Source organism: Acanthopagrus latus, chromosome 5 (genome assembly GCF_904848185.1).
Source record: "Acanthopagrus latus isolate v.2019 chromosome 5, fAcaLat1.1, whole genome shotgun sequence".
Lineage (NCBI taxonomy): Eukaryota > Metazoa > Chordata > Actinopteri > Spariformes > Sparidae > Acanthopagrus > Acanthopagrus latus.
In genome coordinates this window covers 5,948,503-5,973,912 of record NC_051043.1, presented here as the reverse complement: position 1 = coordinate 5,973,912, position 25,410 = coordinate 5,948,503, and the positions used below count along the sequence as shown (strand labels likewise).

Below are 25,410 nucleotides of genomic sequence, written 5' to 3'. Positions count from 1 at the left end.
TATGTTTTTAAACCGTAATATTACTTTTTACTAAAGGATCTGAGTACTCCTTCCAAATGTGTCAGCTTTAAATGATCACTGCAATAACAAAGAAACTCAAAGCCTTTTTCATCGGGATTTCCCCAAAGTTGTCTCAGCCTTTCCCCTGGCTTTCTCACAATCAACAAACAAAAACACACAAAAAAAATACTGCTTAACCTTTGCCCCCATCTAAACACCCCTTAGCTTTGCACAATTACTGGATGCCATATGGGATCACAATGGTTATTTGAGCAACAACTGAGCCAAGAAATAATAATAATAGCATCTGACAAACTTCGGACAACAACAAATGCATTTAAAAAGTCTGTCCTAAGGGATTTAGTTCTGACTCTTTTGAAAGTAAGAAGTAAAGAAAAATTATGTTGCATCACTTCATCTCTTACAAATAAAAAAAGTGCTGAAAAGAACATGAAACATTTTGGGTATTTCAAATTTTGTTTTATTAACAATGCATCCCTTTGATAGGATTGTATGTTTCATTAGGTCATCAATGCCCCAAAAACATACTGTACACATTATACAAGGGAAACCACGATTCAGGCAAAAAAAAAAAAAAAAGAAAAAAAAAAAAGAAAAAAATCTTTTTAAATTATAATACAGTCTCGAGGAAAAAATATAAATAACTTTTTTTTTCTTCTCTGGTTGAGCTCACTCTATGGTACAGACATATAATAAATAGATCGGATCTGACATCACTCAGCTGATCTATGAATCATCTCTCTATGAGTCCATTTGTGTAGCAGCATTATAGCAAAAAAAACAAGCCAATGGAAACAGAGATCCCCCGTTTCCCTGGAAACCTTTTACAAATCCTTTAGTCATCACACCCCCTCCTTCCTCCTCCTCCTCCTTCTCCCCTTCCTCAGCCAATGACAGACAGTGATATTGCATTGTGGAAACAGATTCAGGGGTAATTATATTCCTACAATGTGATGGCAACATGAAATGGCAATCTATTTTCTTCAGAAAAAAACAAAAAAAAAAGTTTTACAAGCAAGAAACACGTTAAGGTGACGTTACAACTTTGCCATGCTTGTTGCACATGCAGTGGAAGTGGAGCACAGAGGTAAGAAGGCGTAGAGTCGGGTAGCTGCTGCAGGTTTTAGAAACATCTTTCACTTTGAAATCTTTAATGACTCACCCTACGGATAACTCGTCCAACTTTCCACCTCCTGAGATGCTTACTAATAATGCAATGGCTGAAGGAAAATATGAAAGGGTCCTAAGCAAGTAAAGGATGGAATAAACTAGCATTGAAATACATGCTATTCTCCTCATGTACTGTGTAATGGTGGCTTGTATAGTGCTTTAGAAAATACAATACTAGTGATGTTTGATTGTCTGAGATACAAGAAATAGAAAAGTAATTGGCTGTCTGTGCTGACAAGAGGCTACAGGTTGTAGGACGTGGTGAAGCGAGAGAAGCGTAAGCACATATCTGGCTAGAAGAGATTGCAAGTCGGGGTGGGATATGAACTGGGAAGGCTCCAGATAAAAAAAAGACAGCAGGACCCCCCTCTGTAGTGTTTTGTTTCATAAGGAGAAAAGAAGAACGCAGGGGTCCGAGGAATCACGGGGTAGACACAACAACATGCCTTATTCATTTCATTACAGAAAAACACCACCTCTGGAAAGAGATAAAATGTTGAGAGAATTTCTTCTTCTTCTTCTTTTATTTAAACATGAGTCTTTTGTCTTATTGATCCAAGCCTGTCCTTAAATATTATGTTGATGTATTATTGAGTGTTGCTCAAGATTGCCAGCCCATCTGAAAACAGTATTTGGTTAAACTGCTCCCCCTTTTTCCTGTTATAAAAAGTCTGAGACAGCATTAGGCGTGCCGGGTTAAATTTCGTTTACAGATTCCAAGTCCTTTCCTTCTTGCTTGTGTTGGCTAGAAGACAGGCGAGCATGACCACTTCCTCCTCCTCTTCCTTGGCAATGGTACTCTGTTTTGAGCAATACAAAAAAAATATCCCCATCCTTATAGCCACATCTTATATTCTATCAGTCACTATTTCCATGTTCGTAGGGTGGCAGGGGACACAAGGGTCGAGGGTGATCAAGATTCTGCAGGAGGGTCAACGTCCTCTTCGACAGGTTTTGGTAGCTTTGTCAGGATTGCCTCCGCTTCCTCATACATCTGTAAAAAGGCAAAGAAGAGTTTAATGTATGGGATAGTAAATGCAAAGATGCAGAGTTGAGGAATATGAAGGGGAAGGCATAGCAGAATGTCTTACTGGCATGAATTGCACATCCTGGAAAAGTTCCTGTATGAAACGTCTTGAGGTCAGGCGAAACATACAGTGGGCTAAGAGGTGAGAAACCTCGGAGTACAGGCAGATGTCGTCAAATGCGTAGGGAAACTTCTCTTTAATCCTGCAGGGAAATTTGACAATGCTTAACGAAGGCTTTTATAGCTCTGAAATCATAATGCAACTCAAAATGTACGTATCTTCATGCATGTATGTATGTATTATAGCGGGGAGAGGTCTTTACGTCAGTAGTCCTGTTTCGTGGCCTTTGGTTCCTACAGAGGAGCTGAGGTTGATGATGAGGCGGAGCACCTCCTTCCTCAGCAAGACTCGGGAGGCAGGGCCGTCTTCTGATATCGCCTTGCCACCTAAATGACACATAAATATTCAATATTCACCACAATAAATATGATTCATTAAAGCAGTAGCACTCCACCAAGAGATTGGTTGGCTAAAATTATTAGCAGTGGGGATATCAGCATGACAAATATGTTGTCCAGTAACAGCCAATATGAAAACTTTTGGTCTACATATTGCAGTAGAAGATGATGGAGGTAATTTATGGTTATTATTACGCACCGTCATTTCATTTTGTCATTTGTGTTTAACTTTATTTAACTGTAAATTATCCTGCCTCCACTGCCTATGTGTAGTAGTGTTTTGGTAACCACATCTGAGGAATCAGTGTTTTTACTCCCCAGTATCAGTGTCGCATTGGTGCCAGTATCGTTCTGGCTCTATCAAGCAGTACTGGCTGCAAGGATATGTTTTGTCAAGAAGTTTAGGGGAATTTGCAGTTAAGTTGACTCAAGGTGTGTTTGGCTGCTTTTTGCGTTGGATTTGTGCTTTAGTCCTTGATTATAGTTTAATTTGGTTTTTGCATTGTCAAGAACAGAACTGGAGCTACCAGCTACTTCTTTTATATTGGAAACAGAAGACTGACTTTTTATTTGTTTACATATATTTAAAGTTTAGTTAATATCCTAAATAAATACATGAATGAATGAATGAATGAATGAATGAATGAATGAATGAATGAATGAATGAATGAATGAATGAATGAGGGGGAAAAGGAACTATGCTGGGGACAAATATTATTTTGTTTTAGTTTTCCAAATTCATGTTTCATGACCTGTTTTGGAACTAATCTAATACTGAAGTGTTGTTCTTCAACAGAACTACATACTCTTAGAATTTATCAATTTTTACAGCATTTTACAGCATGAAATGTTTTTTGTAAATGTAATAGTAATTTTACAGAAGTCGTGTTTTGTTTGAAAAAAAAGAGAGAAATTCTTTTAAGAACTCTTGGTTCATCATTGACTTACCCAAGACAACGTCACCAGGTGTGGGCGTGCTGCAGATTGAGCCTTGTGACACGGCAGCATCGCTGCAGCCAGACACCCCAGAGAACTTGGACTGAGGCATCACCTCCAGACGATGGCCACTCTGCCCTCCCCACGATGGGAAGTCAATGTAGTCTGGAAGAAAAAAACATTCATCATCATCATCAACCAAATCATTTGCCAACTTCTGAGTTTACAGTGTATCAACATGAATATGTGTGTGTGAGTGTGTAGGCTCACCTGTCCGAGGGTGTGTGCTGTTGATCTGTGGCTGTGTGGGGTACCCAAGGACTATGGCTCCAACGCAATAGAGACAGTTTTCATCAGCGTGATCCTGCAGTCCCGTCTCCTCTGATCCCACCGTGTGGTTCTGGCCGTCACCTCGGCTCGCGATCAACTCAGAGATACTGAACTGCTGCTTCAGTATTGGGAGAGGAGGACGATCACCTGGAGAAGGAAAAACACAGTAAGGAAAAAAACGCTCATTCATTTCGAAACCTTTATCTTGGCATATTTTTGTGATTTAATTTGAATTTAATCACACATGAAGTTGCAGTTACCATCTCCATCGCCAAAGAGGAAGCGTTTGCGCTCTTCAGACGGAGGGCTGATCCTCTGCTGAAAGTAGGCAGAGTCTCTGATGTGGAATATATCATTGATGTCCATGGGCAGTGCTAGGCCAACATAGTCATCGTTACACCCATAGGTGGCGCTAGAGACCATCGAGCGGACTGAGGAGCAGCGGTGTAAAGTGCTTTGGTTGATGGGACTGAGTAGCTCCTCTTTATCCAAAGAGGCAAAGCTCAGAGCCTTCAGAAACCTAGGGAGGGCAAGAGGAGAGGTGCGTGAAAGGATCCGGGGGGAGAGACTGGGATAGAAAAGGAACCGGAGGAATAAATGAGTGTTAGGTAAAAACACAGAAACACAGACTTAGTGAACAGAAAGTGAGAGGGAATCACAAGGGGCGCTAAAGCCCAACATACTGCAGCAAGCTATCAGGGCAGCAGCTACAGGTGAACTCACAGCAGAGGACATGTGGTGAGCCAGAGTGGATACAAATAAGATACAACACGCTCCTTTTTTACTTTTTACTTTTTTACGAGAATGCAATCGCCAGGAGTAAAAAGATAACATAATAATGCTACAAACAAACTTCTTTACATTAGCATGTGATGGCCATTTCTTCCTGGAATAGTTTTCCAAAATGTCTTGTTTTAAACTGCAGATTTTACCTGTTATATATAGTTAAATGTGTTTTGACAAAATAATCTGAAACATTCTTCACTTTTTTTCTGGCATTTACTGTAGTAGTCATCTTATTTTGTAAATAATCAATTCATCAGAAATAACACCCAAAAATGTCATCGGGGGCTCTGGGAAATGATGTGTATTTTGTTTCTCATCATTTTCCTTCCTTTCAATGATCAAACCATTATTGGATTAATCAAGAAATTAATTGGTTCATTCTTTCCTTCATAATTTGTATAAAATGTGACTTAAATGCTAAGGATTATTATTTATCACCTTAACACTACAGCAACATCTATAGTATATCACCTCTTTCTACATCTCTGCTGACAACTGACCAGTCTACAGACTCACACTACAGGGTTACAGGAGTCAAAGCGATGGTGAAACAACCGGGCACAGCGCTGGAGTATCTACTAAAGTAAAAGCAGTGAGACATTTCTCTGGGTTGGTGCTAGAAGCGACATTTCTACTGAGGAGGGCACTGGGTTGGCCGACCCACCACGGTACGAGTGTTTTAGACATCCTGCGGTATGGACTTAAGACGGCGGGTTCTGGACAGGTACCCCTCCTATCTGATAACCTGATGGACACAGCAGAGGGTGCACAAAAAACACACTCACACCTCTGGGTAGTCCGAAAGCACCACCCCAGACACACAGCGGCCAGAGCTACAGTAGCATAAACGGAGACTGAGTTTTTTTCTCCAAAACAAACAGATAATTCGAAAAAGAGTTAATATGTCAACAAAAGAATCCAATTCTTGTCCTTTTTTTTCTCTGATGGCTGACTTACCTGCGAGGCGTCAATCTGGAGTCCAGGCTGCCGGTCTTCATAGTAATGGTGTCTGTGAAAAGCACATCTTTGGCCGGTGAAGCCAGCGCTTCACTATGAGACAAAGACGGGTGTATCCTCTGCTGCTGCAGCCTCTTCAGTGTAGCGTAGCCCAGCGCGTCCCGTGGGCTGGTGTACATGAAGCTGCAGTCAGCCAGGCTCTTGATGGTGGTCACTGAGGGAGACTTGAGAGACTGAGCTCGGCGGGGGAGAGTGTGCGAGGAGCCGGGCGGTACCAGAGAGACAGTGGAGGACTTCGGCGTGGACATGTGGTTGGTCTGAGACTGGGGGGTGAGGGAGGAGAGTGTTTTGACAGTCTTGGCTGACACCACCGTGTTCAGGCTCACGCAGTCAGAGGAGTCTGGCTCATGTTCGGGGTGCTCAGGGTTTCCAACGGTCTCCCTGGAGGGGCTGGAGCTCATGGAGCTGATGCCGCTGGTTGTGGTGTCCGTGTTAAAGCTCTGACTGCGGCTTTTAAACTGCGTACCTCCGCCACCTCCTCCACCCCCACCTACATTGCCTCCACTAGATGAGGAGCCACCGTCTCCTGCTAGACGCTCTCGGCTGCTCTGCTCCCTCTCCCGAATGTGATGCTCTACCACCCCATGTCCACCCAGACCACTGAGTCCGAGGCCTGAGCCTCCTCCTCTGGCCAGCCTGCCATCCACAAGCTGCTCTTCAGAGCCCCCTCTGTTCCCCACAAAGGACGTCTCCAGGCTGACTGTGGGACTCTTCGGCATCCCTCTGCCATTAAACACAGATGTGAAGACGTCGCCCTGGTTTGGGCTGTAGACAGAGGGCTCCGTCACTGTCCTGTTCCGCCTCATACTCCCCGTCTTGAGTTCAGTAGGAGTGCGAGAGCCTGATGGCGTCTTGGGGTCACTGGTGGAGCGAAGTTTCTTGCTGGGGAGGGACAAGGAGTTGAGGAAGCGAGTGCGAACAAAGCGTGTGGAGGCCAGGATCGTGAAGGGGCTGCGGTCCTTGACTGGTTTGGAGTGTAGATAGAAAGGGGGCTCGTCTGACTGGTCCAGAACGTCACACTTGTCATCGTCCAGGATGTACATGTCTGCGTGCACAAGGACTGAATTAAAAACACAATGCAAGCATTACAGGGCAAATAATTCCCTGGGTTCATCAAAAAAAACTCATTACTATGATGGCAGAAGATCATAAATACAATTTGTAGAGTTTTTCAAACTGTTATAAATCAGAGCCGCAGTCATGTTTTTCAATCAAAGTGCATCAAAGTGTCAACTTCAAGAAATAATGTAAAATCTTTGCTGGTTCATTCTACTTAAGTAAGGATTTGATGTGAGTTCTACGTACTTGGTTGAGACTCGCTCTCACTGTTGTGGCGCGAGCTGGTGGATTCAGAGTTTAAACTGAGTGTGCTTGGCACTGAGGACAGTTCAGAGGTCAGCTGTGCATCGATCTCTTCTGGAGTGACAGGCCACAGCGTCCTGCGACTGTGTCTGACTGCATCCCAACCATACTGCTTCAGCACTTCGCAACCCTGCCGGGTCTTGGAGATCACACCCAGCACATAAACACAAGTCCTGTGGATAGTAGAGAATGTCAGTAATTGTATACATACTTACAAATATGTTCTCTCAACTGATTGTATACTTGAAGTTTTCCTTTTTGTTTGGCTCCATAATACCATAGATCCAATTAACACTGCACCAATCCCTGACATACAGACTAGAAACGTATTTATTATGTTACTTAGCTTTGAAAAAAAAAGTGTGTTGTCTAACTCATTGAGCTAACTAAGCAAGACCCTGATTCATTTCATAAAAATGTTGGGTACAATAATATATATCCTTAAGACTGTAACATAAAAAAGAAATGAATGAGCTTACCCTCGTATTGACAGCACCTCACAGTGCTGAGCCAACGCGAGGATGTCAGGGATGACATTCTCCTCCTGCAGGAGATTCAGACCCCAGTTTGAAGAGCCAATGTTGCCCTGAGAGGAGAAATAAAAGCACTATGATCAGAGCCATCTCTGTTAATATCAATATCACAGTGACTGAAAATAAGTGATACTGACCAGAGCCCAGAGAGCAGCCTTCAGCTGTTTAATGCCCTCCCAGGTGTCCAGCATCGGGGAGCGGACCGTGTAGCTGAGGTCAGGAACAACACTCTGAAGATGGAAGGAGACAATCATGATGAAGAAAAGCTGCTGAACCAGTGCAATCACAGAACATTGACTGTAAGAAAGTAGTTACCTGAGCCTCCAATAGATGACAGCCAGTCTTATCGTGGACCAGCTGACCATACAAGTGCACAGGGAGATAGACATTTGGTCTTTGTAACCTGCAGAAACAACCAGAGACATTAGGCCTGTACTCTGCAGTGAATCTTGTCATGTTATGACAAGGTACATCACCTCACCTTTGGTTGCTGCGTCGGACATAGTTGTCTCCATCAACAGGTTTGCGGTAGGTTGTAAGTGCTTCATTGAGCTGCTCCTCTATCAGATCCACATACTTAAGGTTGTATTCCTGCAATCAAAAAGGCATTTAGGTGAGAGCGAAAACAAAACAAAAGGCTCTACTGAAAACAAAGATCTCTTGCGTGTGTGGTCTTATGATGTTTTAAAACCAAAATTAGAGTGTGTATGCAGGTTTCTAAAATGCAGGTAAACCCACTAAAAATTTACAATTGACTCCTTTCCAGTTGTTGTCAGTGGACGACAACAACTGTTGCTGTTCTGTTTTATTTTTTGTGCGTCACAAAATTGACGCAAAAAACGGAACAGTAGAAAACATCAGATCAAGCAGCTCACAACGCAGGACCTGGAAGACATCAACTTGTTTTGAAAATTCCACAATATTTATTTCCGGAGTCGATGCTGTAGATGATGTTGCTAAGAAGTGATTTTTTTTTCCAGTTTGGAAGGGTTTTTTTAATAACATAGCTGCTACTTGAAATTCTAAAAATATTACTATTTTGTCCACAAACATGAATTTACTTTACTGTATACCAAATTCCTGAGAGTACCTTCTGCCATTTATCCAGCTGTTTGCTGACGTAACCCCTCTCATTGAGGTAGGAGAACCCTTTAGGAATGGACAGGAACCTAAACAGCAGAAACAAGAGTGGATTCATCAAAGTAAGTCATGCTGCTGGATTGATTGATCCATAGACTGATCAATATATCAATCTAACAATATAACTAATCAATATATCAATGAGACTGATCCATATAACGCCTGGTAAGCTAATCTGGTGTGTTGAACACCAACCTGAGGAGCAGCAGGAGGCCCTTGTCTCCCAGGTGGGACAGAGCTGGTTTCAGCTGGATAAGAGCATGGAGGTTGGCCTGTGAACCAGCACAAACATAACGAGTCAGACAACAGGAAAGCTGTCAGACAAAGACCATCAACTTAATGTCATTACCTTTGATAATATACATGTCTGGCTTTTTTCACAGTTTGAGGGATGAAAATGTATCTAAACTATCTTAATCGTACAACTGAAGCACATGTTTTTTAAAAGCAGTCACCTTGTCCTCACAGGCCTCGTCCAGTATATCCAGGGCCTCCATGGACACAGCCTTGCTGTGGTCGTGGAGCTGTGTGACCAGCAGCTCCATGCCCCAGCTGCTGAAGAACTCCACGCTTGCACGCAGCAGCACGCGGAGATGTTTGGTGGCATACAACCTGCACGTCTGCTCAGTTAGACAAGAAGCATTGTGGGACGAAAAAGGGGACATTTAGATGTTTATGAAATTGTAGGTGCAGGAACAATGCAGTGTAAGTGTGATTTTTTTTTTGTTCTTCTTGGCAATTTTTGAACCATCTTCCAAGTCTTTGTGACACCCAATAATAGACTGTACCGCTTTTCCTATCACTGCTTAATGAGTGTTTTTGGTTGTGTATGTCACCCCCTTTTTTTGTTGTGGCTTTCTTACATCAGTAGCAGCAGTGAGGATCTTGGAGAGGATCACTCTGGCCAGACCATCTCTACTGTAGTCCAGTGTGGATACAGCAAGCTTTAGCACTGCATCCTGGTTCTTCACAGAGCACAGATTCAGCAGGCTGCAAAGACACAAAACAAGAGTTGTTGGCAGGATCTTAGAGAAACATTTCTGAAACTCAGAAAGCATTTGAGTTTAACCAGAACCCATGGAATTACTTTTTACTGTATACTCACCACTGAAACAGGCCACATTTCTCCAGCAGTTTGACTCCCTGTGGGTGTGCAGAGAGTGTCCCCAGGAAGAGGAAGTAGTGTTGGCTGAGTGTGGTGAGCAGGCCATTGCTCTGCAGGCAGCGCTCAGGCTTCAGCCCAGAGGACGAGGAAAGCCATGACACCATGTCCCTCACCAAGTCCTCCAGGTAGCCCTGACCATCCTAGTGATTTTGAGAAGAGGAGAGCAACAGTGACAGGAGATGCAAGTTAGAAAATGAGAAACATGCAGAAGGGGAGTGTGCGTTTCTGTGTGTTTGTGCAGACTTCTCTAACCTCATCCGATTCCATGAGGAACTCAACAAACTGACAGCCAACCACAGTGAGTTGTCTGGCCTTTGAGTGATCCAGCGCCAGCCCTGCATACAACTTACTACTGGGCTTATAAAAGTACAGCAGCCTCCGCACAAACCTGTAAAACATAAAAAAGTATTTAAAACAAGATGTCATAGAAGTATTGAAAATGTTGTGATGGCTATGAACAAGTCTTACTTATGCATTTGTTCATCTTTGTTGTTCCTGAGGTTTACATTTGGCCACTGGGAGAGAAAAACAACATTTTAATATCAAACAGGAGAAACAAAACTGACATTGGGTGTGTTGTGTTACACGAGAGTGGCCTGACCTTAAGGATGGTGGCAATAAGCAACCAGTTCCACTCCAGGTTCTGCTTGTGGTTGAGAATATGACTGTCTCTCAGGTTCATCATCAGTGCTTCTTCTGTGTCCTGCACACAAATACAGAAAACAGTGATGTGACAATGTAAAAAAAGAAAGAATTGCAATTTCAAAAGCTTTGCAATAATTCTATTAATTATATTACTTTAAATCACCTGCTTTATGTTGTGAAAAACAGCATCCTTCCTAAAACTACTAACTTAGCACAAACAGCTGGCCTTGCTTTGTCAAGGATGCCTCTTCTTATACTGGAAAGCTGTGTCATTCTCACACTGTATCTTGTGTGTTTAACACGTGAGGAAATAGGAAGTGACAGAGCGTGATTAAAGAAGCAGTTAGAAAACACATTAAAGCCATCTGCTGACTAACAACAGCTGGCTACACACAGCTGGCTCTGCACATTTTCCGAAGCTTAATTGTCGTATGAAGAAACAAACAAATGAGCAATGAAATTCTTTGTGTATTATGTCTCTTATGTGTATTATTTAGAGTGTCAATTAAACTGATTTAAAAATAATAGAAACATTTAGGGTTTTTTGTGTAAAACAGAATAAAGGCAGGATAATAGATAAGAACAGTAAAAGTACAGAAATGAAACAAAAGATGAGGTGTCAATATTGTATATTTTTCATTTGTGTCTACAGAAAATCCAAGTCAGTCTTGGATGAACGAGTTGCTTTATGTTTGTTATTTATTAAAATATAACATATAAATGGGACAATTTTGAAACTGAAACAAGGTATTGTTATCATTTGTAATGCGATGTGGATGTAAGTTAAACTTAACACATACAAGACCTTTGTATTTACTGTACAAAGATGAATTTGATATCAGGGATTTCTTTCAACGCGTAATCATTTAAATTTCATGAAGATATTGCTGAGGAATGGAGAGTGAAAAATATCTACCTTAATGACATAGATGTCCCTGTGGGAACGTGAGTGAGACTCTCTGCGGTTGTGTGAAGACACGGACTTGCGAATGATGTGGTCCAGGTAAAGACTGTGTGGTTTCGAACCTCTCTTCTTCTTCTCATGGAAACGCTTCAGGTTGTTCACTGCTGCACTTGCCCGACTGGAACAACATTAAACAAGTGGGGATGTTTACAGATAAAAGCAGTTTTTTTTTGAAAGAGTATATATCCTTGTCTGAAGGGACAACAGATGCATGTCTTATTGTACTCACAGTCGTTTCTCCTGTGCGATGTCAAAGGAGGCGGCCATGTTGATGAGGGTGGGGAGGCAGTGCAGGTGGTGACTGTGGGAATGAGGAAGGATGGTGTTTGCCTAAACAAGAGAGAAATGGATGGAGGAAGAAGAAGAAATGCATTCAGTATGAGAATCACAATATGATGGCTTTTGTAAAAACACCAATCTTCTAGACTTAAACGACGTTGAGTTTGCAGTAAAACAAAAGCACAGGCATTCAGAGTTAGCTTCTGCTTTAGTGTGCTAGACTTTAGGGTGCCAAACAATGCTAAATATAAATAACGTAGTCAGAGATGCTTTCGGCATTTCAATATTACCATGTGTAGAAGTTCTCCCAGGAGAATGGTGGCTCTGACAGCAAGCTGATCATCACTACTGGTCACAACTTCAACAAGACCCTAAAGTGACAAACAGGATGTGCGTCAGTGTCAACATTTGCAACCTAAACTTGCTGTGAACAATTGTTTGGAGAAAAAGTGTAACAAAATACAATCAGAAAAGCCATGAAGTCTTTTTTTTATAGACCAGCCTTATGATCAGCTCACCTCTAATAGCCCACTAGTGATGAAGGCAGACAGAACAAATGCTAGGTAGTTGTCCATCAGATCAGGCCTAATGAAGCAACAGAAAATAATCGTTTCATGGTTCATTTAAACACTGAACTGTTACATTTTGATTTATTTGTTCCATTTCTATTCTCTTGTATCATTTACCTTGAGCGAGCCCGATGGGGAAGGATGACTTTGGCCTCAGCAGCAACGAACCCATCAGACAGTCTCCAGCTGTCCTGGAACCTGGCAGGGTCTGAGGAAGATCGCAGCAAAGATTAGCTTTTTCATCTACAAGTTTCCTTTATAATGTTGACATACATATTCTAAATCAACGATAAAATGCTGCACAATTTCATTTGTTTTTGCATGTCTAATCACTCTGTTTATACTGGCTATTTCTGCACACTGGCAGATAAGGAATAGGCTTTTATAGTATTAGTTGTATTATTCCATATGAGGAATTAGATTTCAGTGCTGGCTGCGTAGGATTGTTTCAAATAATTCTAGAGTGTCATTAAGTCCTAAAGTCAAAATGTACAGAAGAGAGACAGATATGATCCCTTCTAATGCTGGTATATTTTATTATTTAAGTTGTTAATAAATATGAATAAACCATTTTATGTGTCTGCATTCAATAATTGATCCCCTTAATCAGATCATTCACTTTTCTCAAACTTGAGACTTTTGTTCAAGGAGTCTGTATATTTTTAGGGAGATGCCATTATAAAATATGAGGACAGATTTCCAAACTTCATTAAAAAACTCTGTGCAGCCTTTAGCATTTTTGTGTAAGACTTTTGAGTATGGATCATGCAATCATAAACACAGAGCCACTTAGCCTGAGTGCATTTGCAGATTAGGTACAGTATGTAAAAAAACAACAACAAACAAACCACAAATTTCTTGTTACCGACATGGTGGGAGGAAGTAAAAAAAGGTTTGAAGATACAAAACGTTTTTGTGTTCACTTACCAACACTTAAGAGAGCTTCCGTGAAGTCTTGAGTTACAATAGGCACAGGGAGCCTGAAGATCTCATATAAAACCTCCAATAAGCCTTTCTGCAGGACAAATCAAATTAGAGCGATCAGATACACATTTAATACAACACTAGCTGCATTTACCAGCACTCAAAGAGCACTTCTAACATCTCAGTGTCACTTTCATGTAGCATCATACTCAAATTACAGGAAAGTAGCCTTGTTTTTCTGATAATATCAGAAAGACAATATTGATCTCTCTGTGCCACAGCTGCCTCTTAGTAGGTCTCACTCTGTACTCTGATAGTGACCCCATCCAGACAAGTACTCCATGTTATAAAAAAAAGAAACAGGTCAATAAGGCTCATGTCATCACCAGTAGTATGTGAAGTGGAGTAATTCAGGTCATAGAAGTTAGAGATGCACCACCTTTTTTCAGTTCTAATCTGACCCCTGAATTCAGATATCATCCCTATACTGATACCAGAACCCCTTTTCTTGAATATCACTATCATCATTACAACTGTTATTATTGTTGTTGTTCTTGATGGAAGATGTGTATGGTTACGTGAGGGTGCAGTACATCACAGAGCCTTTCTATTAAAGTAGTGGTGGGAAGTAACAAATACAATTACTTCATTGGTGTACCTTTTTTTGTTTTTACTTTTGCTAGCAACTTAATTACATAAACATCTGTACTTCCTCCTCCTCCTCTTCCTCTTCCTCCCAAAAAAGGCTTGTTATTTAATGCTTTTATTTTGCATCAATGCAATGTAACTCCTTTTAGAAAATAGATGTAATAACACAATTTCAAAGAGTCCAATGGGAATTTGGCAATCATTCAGGCCATGGAATCTGGATCAGTGCATGCATTGGTGATCAGTCAGGTGATAGGTGAATTACATCTATGTACAAATATTGCTGTTACTTGGATTGCTCCAAGCTCTATGATAAAATTAGTGCTAACATAACACTCAAGCTGTAAAATGAAGCCCGGTGGGATAATTAACATCATCATTTCTGCAGTGAACAGCGTTTGTATGCTGCATGTGTTTCCATACTTACCCTAACTTCCATATTTGGTATGCAAAGTAAGCCAATTAAAGACTGGATCCCAGAATTTCCAGCCTTGCATAGGTTGATAATCCCTGAGTGAAGAGAAAGACATTTAAGGTGCATTCAATAGTAAAGCACATGTATACCACATGTGATATAAATTAAAGTATTTACACTTAAATAACTCAATTTATTACAACATCAAAGTCCATACCAGACCAGGAGCGAAAGGCTGCAACTATGGCCATTCTACTCGACAAGAAACGGGACTCTCTGTCCTCCCTGTGGACGTGACAAAACACACACACGTGCATGTTAAAAACAGGACACCATGTTCCATACACAGCATCATTATGATCTCTCTTTCATAGAGCGCTTTAAGTCATACACAATGAATCAAAGGGAGTCGAGGAGATTCAATAAAAGATCTTTTAATATAAAAAGCAAATCTTTTAGAGTGACTGAAAGGATTATCGTGACTTCTGCTTCTGCATATCCTCAGGCAAGTCATGCTGGATCAGACAGCCCTGATTACAAAGGTCAGATCACAAAAAAATGATACAAACACTTGACTTTCTTAATGCATGGTGTTACCATTATAGGAACACAGCAAATGTCAGAACACTATCTTTTTGCTTCTGCTTTAACAGTGACACTGTTCATGCCACCACCCCACACACACACCCCACACACACACACTCACTTGAGTTGCCCTTCAGCCGTGTCTGCGTTGTGCCGGTAGTGAAAATCTGTGAAAGGCGCGAGGATTTGCTGCAGGATCGAACACACACCAAAGAAGGATGAGAAGAACACACAACAGACATTATGACTTTACAAATTAATTGTTAAATATTCCCATGCAACATCCTGCTGTAATAACTAAGCTGCTTTAGATGATCATATGACACCCATGTGGATAATATGACTGTGGTGATGAGATGTTTCTGTCCCAGGTGTCTTTACAGACAATGAGTCTTCAGAGAAATGCTGTAACTGATTACTGTAAGCTCCATGGGAAAGAGAGGGGCAACCTGTGGCTGCTAATCCTGACTGGAATGACTCCCAGCACAGTGGTTCATTTATAAACTTCTCTTGTATTCATATCTGTGTGTGTGTGTGTGTGTGCGTGTGTGAGTGTGTACCTCAAGTTCCACGTCAACACGCACATACTGACGGGTACGTGGGTGGTTGAGTAGATGGAGGACGGTGGTGATCAGAGCTTCGTTGATGCGGCTCAGCTGACAGTCAATCACACTCTTCAGGATGGTGCTGAGGCCTCCCCTTTTGGCTACAACTTCTGGGTTCTTCAGGGCTATAGAAGCAGTAAGCCGGTGAGTAATATTAGAGACTTTTTTTCATAACTAATTGCATATTTTCCAAGGTATTCCAGTCCTCTATCATTGCACCTTCATATGGACTCCTCACAAAGCCACTGTGAGCACCGAATTAATGGTTATTTTATAGTACTGTCCAAAAACTTCAATTGAAATGTTTTACAGGGGATCTCTGGACTACTGAGAGCAATGGCAACTAGTTGGCCCTTACAGCACACTTCACTGATAGGAACGATATCTACAATCTGCAGTAACTGGGAGTTAAACAGTTGCATGACAGAATGCACATGTGCAGATCATTTTCTGGATTTACAAAAGAATGGAAACCAAAGACAAGATAACTACACCCGATTTTACATTTAAATATCCACTATCACAGGCTTCAGTGTTAAGATGAAAAAGCAGTTATTCACAGCAAACTGCTCAGCTGATTAGCATCTTCCCCTGAAAAGACTTAGTGCTCACCTAGCTCACACACGATTGCGATGGCTGCGCGGACCATGCGGTCTCTCTCCTGTAGTCCATCAGTGCCCACAGCAATTAGAGAGTTTGCAATGGAGGTGGGGAACAGCATTGCATTGACGGTAATAATCTACAGAGAGAGGGAGAGGAGAAAAACATTTATCATCAAACAAACACAAGCAGAAAAATAACCACCATGTTTATCATTTTCTAGGCAGAAGATGATTTTATACAATACAAAATCAGTAACTGAATGAATACTGAGGGTCACATATCACAGAATTTACCATCCAAAAATTAATACAGACATGTATTTTATGATAGAAGAGTAGATGTCATGGAATGAAAACGGGCTGAATTTCAGCTTGGATGGCCAGTAGTACTTTCCTGAAACCAGACCCTGACTCTATGTGTGTGTGCACGGGTCTGAGTGTGTATGTGTGAAGAGAGTTTACAGTAAACTACAGCAAGAGCTATAAATAGCCTCGCCTGCAGACTTGTGCATACTGTCCATAAACTGACCCTACTGATAACACAAGGATCTTTCCGGTGGCAACTCTGCAGCCACTAAATCTCAAAAACAAGACAACAGCGACTGAATCAATTAGAGCAAAAATGGCTGAGGAACAGAATTAAAAGAAAAAAAACCAATAATATTGTACCTTTCGGACTAGTCTCAGAGCCTGAGTCCTCTCCCCCTCATTGCTCTGCTGGATGTCAATGCATCTAAACAAGCACACAAAAATAATTAGTCACACCTGTTTCTTTTTACCACAGTTAGCCAGTAAAAGAAAATTACATTGTCAGCAGGAAAAAACAAGTGTGACTGAAGCAGAAACATTTCAAAGGAACTGGCAAGCTTTGAACAAATTAAGTGATTTCCCATAAAAAGGAATATTCTTAGAACAGCATTCCGCTTGACTGTTGTGGTCAAAGCAGGATCTCACCTGGCTACCAAGTAGTCCACCTGTAGTCTGAGAACCTTCTGCAGCACGACAGTGTCTCTAATGAGGTAGCGGAGAGACCGCAACCCTGCAGCCCGCACCTCCTTAGCCTCATTCAGTAGAGCTAGTCGCAGACTGGGGGTTAAAAATCAAACATTTACATGAGCCCAAAATTGCAAAAGATGACAAAAGATTTACTAAGACCTTACTAAGACCCAAACTATTGTCAATGTTCCCTGTTTTGCAGCAGCATATGGGAAAGCAGTGATTTTAAGTAGCTTTTTGCACCTGCATCCTTGTTGGTCTAAATTTTGGCTGTTTTTCTATAAGTAGGACTCATGTTGTTTAATTTGGATACTTGATTACAATGAAAGGCATACACAACTGGCTAGGCAATGTCCATGTTTATTTGTATTGTTGTCTAGATTATAATGTTCAATTTCCCATTTCCTCTAGTTTTGGCTCTAACGTTCTGACTGCGGTAATGTAGGGCTTGCACCAAGTAATTTTTTTCATGGTCAATTACTTTCTTGATAAATCAAATACGTGTCTGATTTACAAAGTGTCACAAAATAGTGAAAAATGTCCATGTCCAGGATGACATCATCAAATGTCTTGTTTTGGCCTTTACCCAAATATATTAAGTTTAATGTCTAAATGTTCACATTTAGAGAGAAACCTTTTAATTGAAAATGATTCAATTAATCAGTAATCAATTATTAAAATAGTCTGTGATTAATTCAACAGTCAGGAACAAAATTAACTAATCAATTCAGATCTTAAGCTAATGAACATGAAATGTTGACGAAAGGACACAGTGCACAATCTTTAGTGGCAGCTGACAATACTTACCAAATGATGATTTCTTCGTATGTAAACCCAAAATTTTCCTCACGGTGGCTTACGCTGCATAGCAGCTGAAACACAGAGAAAAGACAAAAAATTAATGACTTGGTTGATAGAAGGAATGCATTAACATGGCTGCTGACAAGGACAGAAGTAAGACCTATCACAGGCATTATTACAGAACTAGGGCCCCTCGAAATGTTTATTAGGGAATTTAGTAACTCCAAAATCACCTCCTCCTTCAACTGGGAGTCACTGTTTAGTTTGAGTCAAAAGCAACAATATAGGCGAATGTCCAAACTGACAAACAGCACAAACAACAATTTCCAAAGTGAGTGCTGCAAGAGCCATGCAGGTGTGCTTGTTGTATTTTTCCACTTGTCTGTTATATGCTGACTTGTTTGGAGTAGATTCACTGGTGGTAGATGGAGGTTATGATTACAAAAGAGTTGGGGGCAACGTATTCACAGGTCCAGCAGTGGGTGTTGTCGTGTGTCACCTCCAGCATTTGTTGTTTATGAAGGCATGCACTTATATGGATATGTGTTGGATGTACGAAAAGAGAGGGTGATAATAACAGGAACTAAGCAATAGGTATTTTTGACTGTTTGCTTCTGTTTTCTGTGCTCTACCAGGCTTGGCAAAGAAACCTGTTCTGAGCATGAGTAGCCACTTTTAGCAGCTCCCTCACCATGGGTCCTCCATCATTAGCAAAGGCCCACACACAGCTGCTGTATACAAGATTAAAATTGTATATACATAGATGCAGTTCATTATAAAAACAATAAGTCTTTTGCGACAGTCGGTGTCAAGTTGGAGGCCAACAGTAACAACAACATTGTCTGAAAGTCAATGCATGCACAAAGGAATGAACTCCTTGGGCTAAGGATGCTGCCATTTTGTGGCTGCCACCTTTCTTAGAGGCACCCTAAGGGACCTGCACACTACCAGCAATTGAGTGCTGCTCCATCAGAGCAGTTCAGTCTACCGTTTTTCTATCCTGGTGTAGCACCAGCAGGGGAGTGGATAAGAGAAAGGTAGAGAAGGTGATTCTGGAGAAAGATAGCTGATTGTTGAGACTCATTCCCAGATTGTCAAATACCATACACGCCTTTTTTTTGTTTATTCTGCCCAAAACGCTACAAAGTGCCAGATGACATGGAATGAGACTCAACAATCAACTATCTTTCTCCAGAGAGGAGAACTTTTATCTCTTTTGGAATAGTTTATAGTTTCATCAATGTTGTCAGACACATTGAGCAGTAAAAAAATAATAATAAATAACTTTAGTGGACGTAACTTTGAAGGTTGGAGACGGAATCATGTTGCAGCCATTGGAGCCTTATTGTGGCTACTAGCTGAGGTGATCTAATGGACCAATTCCAAAACTTTCAGTAAATATCAATCATCTTCACACCAGAACATGTAAATATAGGGCCATGGTTTTAAAAGGACTGAAATTTTCAGGCAAAGCTGGACATGAAACTGTCTCTCCATTGTACACTGCAGATCAGAGCAGGAGAGACCAAGCAGGATGGGATGCACGAACATGGTGAGTAGGGGGTGTTAAACCAGCAGTGATGTCAGAGCCTAAGCAGGCAGTAGGAGGAGAGAAGAGACGGGGAGAGGGGCATGTGACACTCTTCGGAGGGGGGAGATTAGGTCACCCTCACTGTCCTGGAACCCTTATAAGGAATCAGAGGCATGGTGCTGCAACAGACGTACACACACACACACACGTCATGGTTACTACCCTCCTGTCAGTTGTAAACAAGAGAGTTAGGTGTACAGACTACAGTCCCACACACAGCCTTCAGCAGCAACCCACAGTGCCAGCTGCACTAGGCCAACACTCATTGGTTGCACGACCACCTACGATGGGACAAAACATGTCCATGACAGACAGACATAATCTAAGGCAGCAGGTCGATAGCAGAAATCACCAATGCGAATGCATAATGTTTATTGAGACTATGCATGTATATGTCAGGTGGAAGAAAAACACCCTGGAGAGGTCACAAGTCAGGGGTCAGGGCTGTATTCACTCTAAGAACAACAACAAAATGTCAAACCACTGTTTACATGTAAGAATAACTCCCATCTGCACTGTTCATTTGCAAACAATAAATCTGAGCATCCCAGCCATCAGCTGCTGATAACTGGGACAAACACAGCCCAGTAATTTAGCTCCGTATCAGCTTTTGAAACCTCTTTTTTGATGCTTCTTGCTTTCGCTGATGATCTTTTTAATGTTTCGGTTTGCTTGAATATAATTTAGTTGCTTTCAAGAGAAATGTGGATGTACGTCGCACAGTATGCACTTGAAAAACTTTATAGCTTACCATCCATGCAGGAAAGGCTCACATTTAAACAGACGAATAGAATAAAGTTGGGATTTTATAAATGAGTATCTGAGGGTCATAACAACAATATCTAGATATTAGAAATCTCAGGTTTCAGAGTGCTGCTCTTGATGCACATTAGGTCAGAGTGCTTTTGCATCCCTAGAGCTCCTGTTACATTCACTGTCAGCGTCACAATGACAGGCACAGCTAGGCCTGCTGGCAGCAACACCCAAGAGAGGAGGATCAAGGAGAGGTCGACGGTGACACTACAGAGGAAGGGGAGCACGGCAGTCAGTCTCCATGGATATCTGAACAGTGAGTCTACCTTCTTGAAAGCTTAGAAATCCTGATCACAGCCACAGTTTCATCAAGGTCTTCATGGTGGTTTAGGGAGATAAAAACTCAGAAACTTTGGCACTTTCACTGATTCAACGAGTTGTCAATGCTGCCTAAAATAAAAAAAACAAATCACTGGGGTAAAAATAACTTGACAGCATTACCTTTATGAAGTTGTTCAGGTGGCCCAATTTTCGCATGTTACTGACTCCGTGTGGTTTGGCCACATTTTGAAGGATTTCACGAAAGTTTTCTGACGGTTCTGCAGAACAAGGAAAGGAAATACAATGTATCTGAGACAAGCATGAAGCGATATTGTCACAATATCCGTCAATGAAGCGTAATTGAGATGTTGCAGGAAGGAAGTTGGTTAAGCTGGTCAAACTAATTTAATGTGTACAGGCAAAACAAGGTCTAGACAGTAAAAGCAAGACTTGAGCAGGGAAGTGTTTTGTGTTTTCACTTCCTTTCAACTATTAGGAGCCTACTGTGATATTCTTCAGATAAGACAGATGCTGATTTGAAACCATATTCTCTTGGCAAAAAGCAGTGCCTTAACAGTGGTTTAGTTTGCATGGTAACAACCAAATACTGCATTTAAACAAAAAGGTAAATGCTGCAGAAACTATGAATACACCAACTTAATGCATCTTGTTCAAAATACGTTTCTAAGTGGCAAGAGGGGGACAAGCAAGATATAGTTCAATTTATTCAAAACCAATGAAAGCATGAAAAGACAATCAAATGCTTCATAATGCTGGAATTTCTCAAACAGCTTGACAATCACTGAATCAGTTCTACCCAAATTAATTCTAAATGTGAAAATGTTCTTTTATCCATAAGAGAAAAAGACTAAAACAATGTGTTAGGACCGTCAATCTTACGAGTAAAATGTCACGTTGCAGAAGTCAATGTCATGTATAATCAGAGGTCCATTAGCAACAGTGATGGGTATTTATCTGTACCGACAGTCTCTTGCAAATGGACCAGGAGTGGACTAGTCTGAGCTTGTGTCCCATCATGCAAGAATGTGTAAGCAATAAGAACAGCTGGCATAGACTTTGCATACAAATTTTAGGCTTCATGATCTTGAACTCTTGGGCACAAACACGGTTTAGTGTTCAGATCCAGGACTGTACGAAAACTCTTGTGACACAGCACCATGATGTAATGGAGATGTACATGCTGACCTGGAATGAAAGACTGAGGTAGATCTTACACATGCTCTATTCATTCTTGTAAATGTATGATGAAACAGCTAGCAGATTAAGTGTACCCCATCTCTTCTTATGCCAGTGGGGCAAAGATGCTCGATGACCTTTCGTGCTGCATTCATCTGCCATTTCGGATACAAACATGCCATAGTTTACATGGTTGGAAAAATTCAAACCGGCGTCTGGGTGCTAAAGACACAGAGAGCCGCTGATCCATGCAAACAAACTGGTATGCTGAGCTGTTTCTGGGGGAGTAAATCTGAGCAGACTGAGCAACTGTTTATCAGAATGCCACTGGAAAAAAACCACCCTGCGCACCCTGTGCTGTTTAAATGCTACTCAGCTAACAGCTTTGAAACCCAATTTCTCATACAGCCAGTGATGACCAATGCATGACTACATCACTTATGGTTGGTTGGCTAAATAACAGGCTATCTTGCCCACTCACACCAATCACAACAACAGAGCGTCGTCATGGCTGGTTAGCCGTGGCAGCTAGCTAACGCTAACTCAGCTAGTTAGTTAGCTCGCAACCGCCTGTTATTATGATATCACTGGCAATGTTATTAGACGAAACAGAAAGGGAAAACTGACGAAATGACAGCGGCAATGACAGCACAAGTGCACAGATTAAAAGAGTTTTCACTTCACGGGGCTAGTGTTTGCAGAAAAGCTCCTCATCCATTTTGAACAATAATCGCTTTCAGTGTGATGTGATGAAGCCTCTGCTTACCTCTGGTCAGATCCAGCGGTACGTTCTCTTCCCCGCTGTCATTCCGACCTGTCAAAAACACACACAGCGGACATGTTGAGGGATCCTACCAGGGTCATCACGTGCCTGAGAAATTCTATTTTTGCAATATCCCGAAATTACACATATCACTGAATCGAGTTTTTCACGCTCACCTCGCATCCGAAGACTCCGGATAGGACGGCCGCGGAAGCTGGCCGCCATGTTTCCAGGAACATACACAACACCGGAAACTTCGCGGCTCCTCGCGAGAATACAGACAACAGGGGCTGTCGCGACATAGCTGCAGCAGACCTCCCACAGACCTCAGATCAGACGGATCCTCCTTAATCCCTCTTAATCTTATCAGGGATTAAACTGTACATCTGACCTGGCGACAGTATTGTGGTCTGTGAAGAGGGGTGTATATATATATATATATATATATATATATATATATATATATATATATATATATATATATATATATATATATATATATAGATATATAGAGAGAGAGAGAGAGAGAGAGAGTACAATAAAACGTCTCAATTTATTGGGGCTTTATTGTTGATTAAAAAAAAAAATAGAACACAATGTGAATACATACAGCAAATGTAAGCATCAACAATGGATAAACCATACCAAGGTATTGATCAGTCTGTTTAATGTGGTGACAAATTATTAAACAAACCCTGATGATTGCATATTTTCCCCCAACCATTACACTTCCTAAGGATAAATAGGATTTGTCAATATTTGTAAAAGCATCAAAAGCTTCCAACTTCCCATTTCACTTACACTCAGTGATGCAAACAGGCTGCAACATTACATTCAGTCAAATCAATTATAAATGAGGTTATTCGTGTATTTCTTTTTCAACCATGTTCTTTGATCATTTATTGAAAATAAACAATCACTGCATATTGATGATCCAGGATTTAGATCAGCGCTCTTCTGTTGAGTTTTCATAGATACAGTCTGTAGACAAAGGTAGACAAAACAGCAGTTATTTATTGTTTATTTGGTTCTTTACAGTGAGTTCCAATGATTACAGTGGTGGACAACACACACAGATTGTTTGATTAAGTAAAAAATGGAAACAAAAGAATTGTACAAAATAACTGCTAAAGTCCGGTGTTAATTACTATCAGCTGAATGTACTTAAAGAGTAACTCCACATTCATGTGTGTTCATAAGTCTTGAGAAGTATTGCTGCATATAAAACTTGTTGTAGATGAAATATAGGAAATAGGGTAAAGAAGACAGAAGGGAAAGAGTGGTAGCACTGTGCAATTAATTAATAATTTACTCATTCGTACATCTGCAATAACTTGATCCACCACTTAAGTGCAATAATTTAATTTAATTCAACTGCTAATTTCTGCTAATGTCATTTATCCACAGTATAAAAACACAATGCCATATACAGTCCTATATATTTATCTGTTTTTATCTATATTCATCCTCTATACAGTTCTTTACATTCATCTTTCCATGTTTTTTTCCGTATTTTCTGTGAATTTTATTTTATCTTACTTTTATTCTTATCTCTACTTTATACATATTATATATATATATATAGCTAAGAGTTTATTGTTTACTGTTTATGGTTTACTTTATATATTTAGTTTTATACCTCTTTTTCTGCTTGCAAGCTGCTGGAAATCCAATTTCCTTGCAGGAGTCATCCCAAAAGGATCAATTAAGAGAAGTCTAAGTCTTAATCTAAGTCTAAGTCTAAGACAAAGCTGCACGTAATCTGATTAACTCCAATGATATTCCTTGAAATTTAGCTCACAACCTACTTACAACTAATGTTTTAATGTAAAATCTCAATGTGTGGAGTAGCTAGGAACTAAGAATCAACGGGAGTTCAATTCCACCACTGCTGCTCTGTGAACATTATATTTTGAGAAACCAGTCTGAGACATACCTTCTTTGATGTCTTCATAAATATCATACCTGTGTAAATGAATAATTAGATCTATCAGACACAGAGCATACAATTTATAGTAAGCTAAAATATAAGAATGTACTGCCAATTTTGCAGTCTGGCCTCCTTGGAGACATAACATCTGGATGACAATATTCTGGCATAGATATCATTGACATATTACCCTTCAGAGGGCTGTGGAGGTTTCTGAGAACCAATGTCATCATAAACTTCTGTGTGCAAAGAGACAAGTCACATTTAGTATCAACAATAATGCCTAGACCTCCACAGTAAGCTGAATGTATCTCAAGTGCCATAAATATTATGGAAGTACTGTCATATTTACCTTCACCTGTGCTTGGTTGTGGCAGAGGAGAAACGCTGATGCTGATGGGAAAATAGAAATAATAATTACATAGATGCAGTGTAGTAGATTAAAGCAGGTGATGAGCAGCATGATTTAAATAAAGTTAATGGTTGCAAAAAGGGCTGTGATAAATAGATGTTAAATGAGCTGTTCTCTGTCATTCTCAGTAAGTGCAAATTCAAAGATTTAAAAGTTAGTATTTGTCAAGAGTCATGTTGGATTAAATATACGGCACTGGCACTAGTTTGTGTGAGTCCTGCAATAATCAGATTTACCACAAGGCGTCCCCAATACATAATCTACATTTTGTGAAATATTCGAAAAATAATATGCAGGAAATAAAAGAGACTTTTAACAGACTTTTGTCTTCTGCAGCAACAAATGACCAAATCTGACCCACTAATTTACAACTAATACGAAAACAATACAACCTTGGGTCTGGATTAGCCAGATTGTCATAAACACCCTCCTCCTTCACTGTTCAGAGAAGAGAGAGATACACA

General features: G+C 40.7%; 1 protein-coding gene across 2 annotated transcripts; it reads right to left on the bottom strand.

Annotated features, from left to right (window-relative positions):
* Positions 1-458: 458 nt before the first annotated feature.
* LOC119019128 (rapamycin-insensitive companion of mTOR-like) lies at positions 459-22,829 on the bottom strand. 2 transcript variants are annotated; one of them, XM_037097414.1, is made up of 37 exons: positions 22,781-22,829; positions 22,608-22,655; positions 20,825-20,922; positions 17,986-18,050; positions 17,137-17,268; positions 16,852-16,915; positions 16,193-16,319; positions 15,536-15,705; positions 15,097-15,164; positions 14,608-14,675; positions 14,403-14,485; positions 13,331-13,418; positions 12,521-12,611; positions 12,353-12,419; positions 12,125-12,205; positions 11,785-11,885; positions 11,508-11,673; positions 10,548-10,649; positions 10,415-10,461; positions 10,199-10,334; positions 9,887-10,086; positions 9,645-9,771; positions 9,237-9,401; positions 8,977-9,053; positions 8,732-8,810; positions 8,123-8,232; positions 7,957-8,044; positions 7,779-7,871; positions 7,588-7,694; positions 7,052-7,281; positions 5,687-6,806; positions 4,204-4,463; positions 3,884-4,090; positions 3,626-3,778; positions 2,542-2,665; positions 2,283-2,421; positions 459-2,185 (listed from the first exon to the last, which is right to left on the bottom strand). In XM_037097414.1, the coding sequence occupies exons 1-37, from the start codon at positions 22,827-22,829 to the stop codon at positions 2,105-2,107; spliced, it is 5,211 nt and encodes a 1,736-aa protein (XP_036953309.1). In that variant the 3' UTR covers positions 459-2,104. The 2 variants fall into 2 exon arrangements, with proteins under 2 accessions (XP_036953309.1, XP_036953310.1); XM_037097415.1 differs by having other exon boundaries at positions 5,687-6,791.
* Between the last annotated feature and the right edge of the window lie 2,581 nt (positions 22,830-25,410).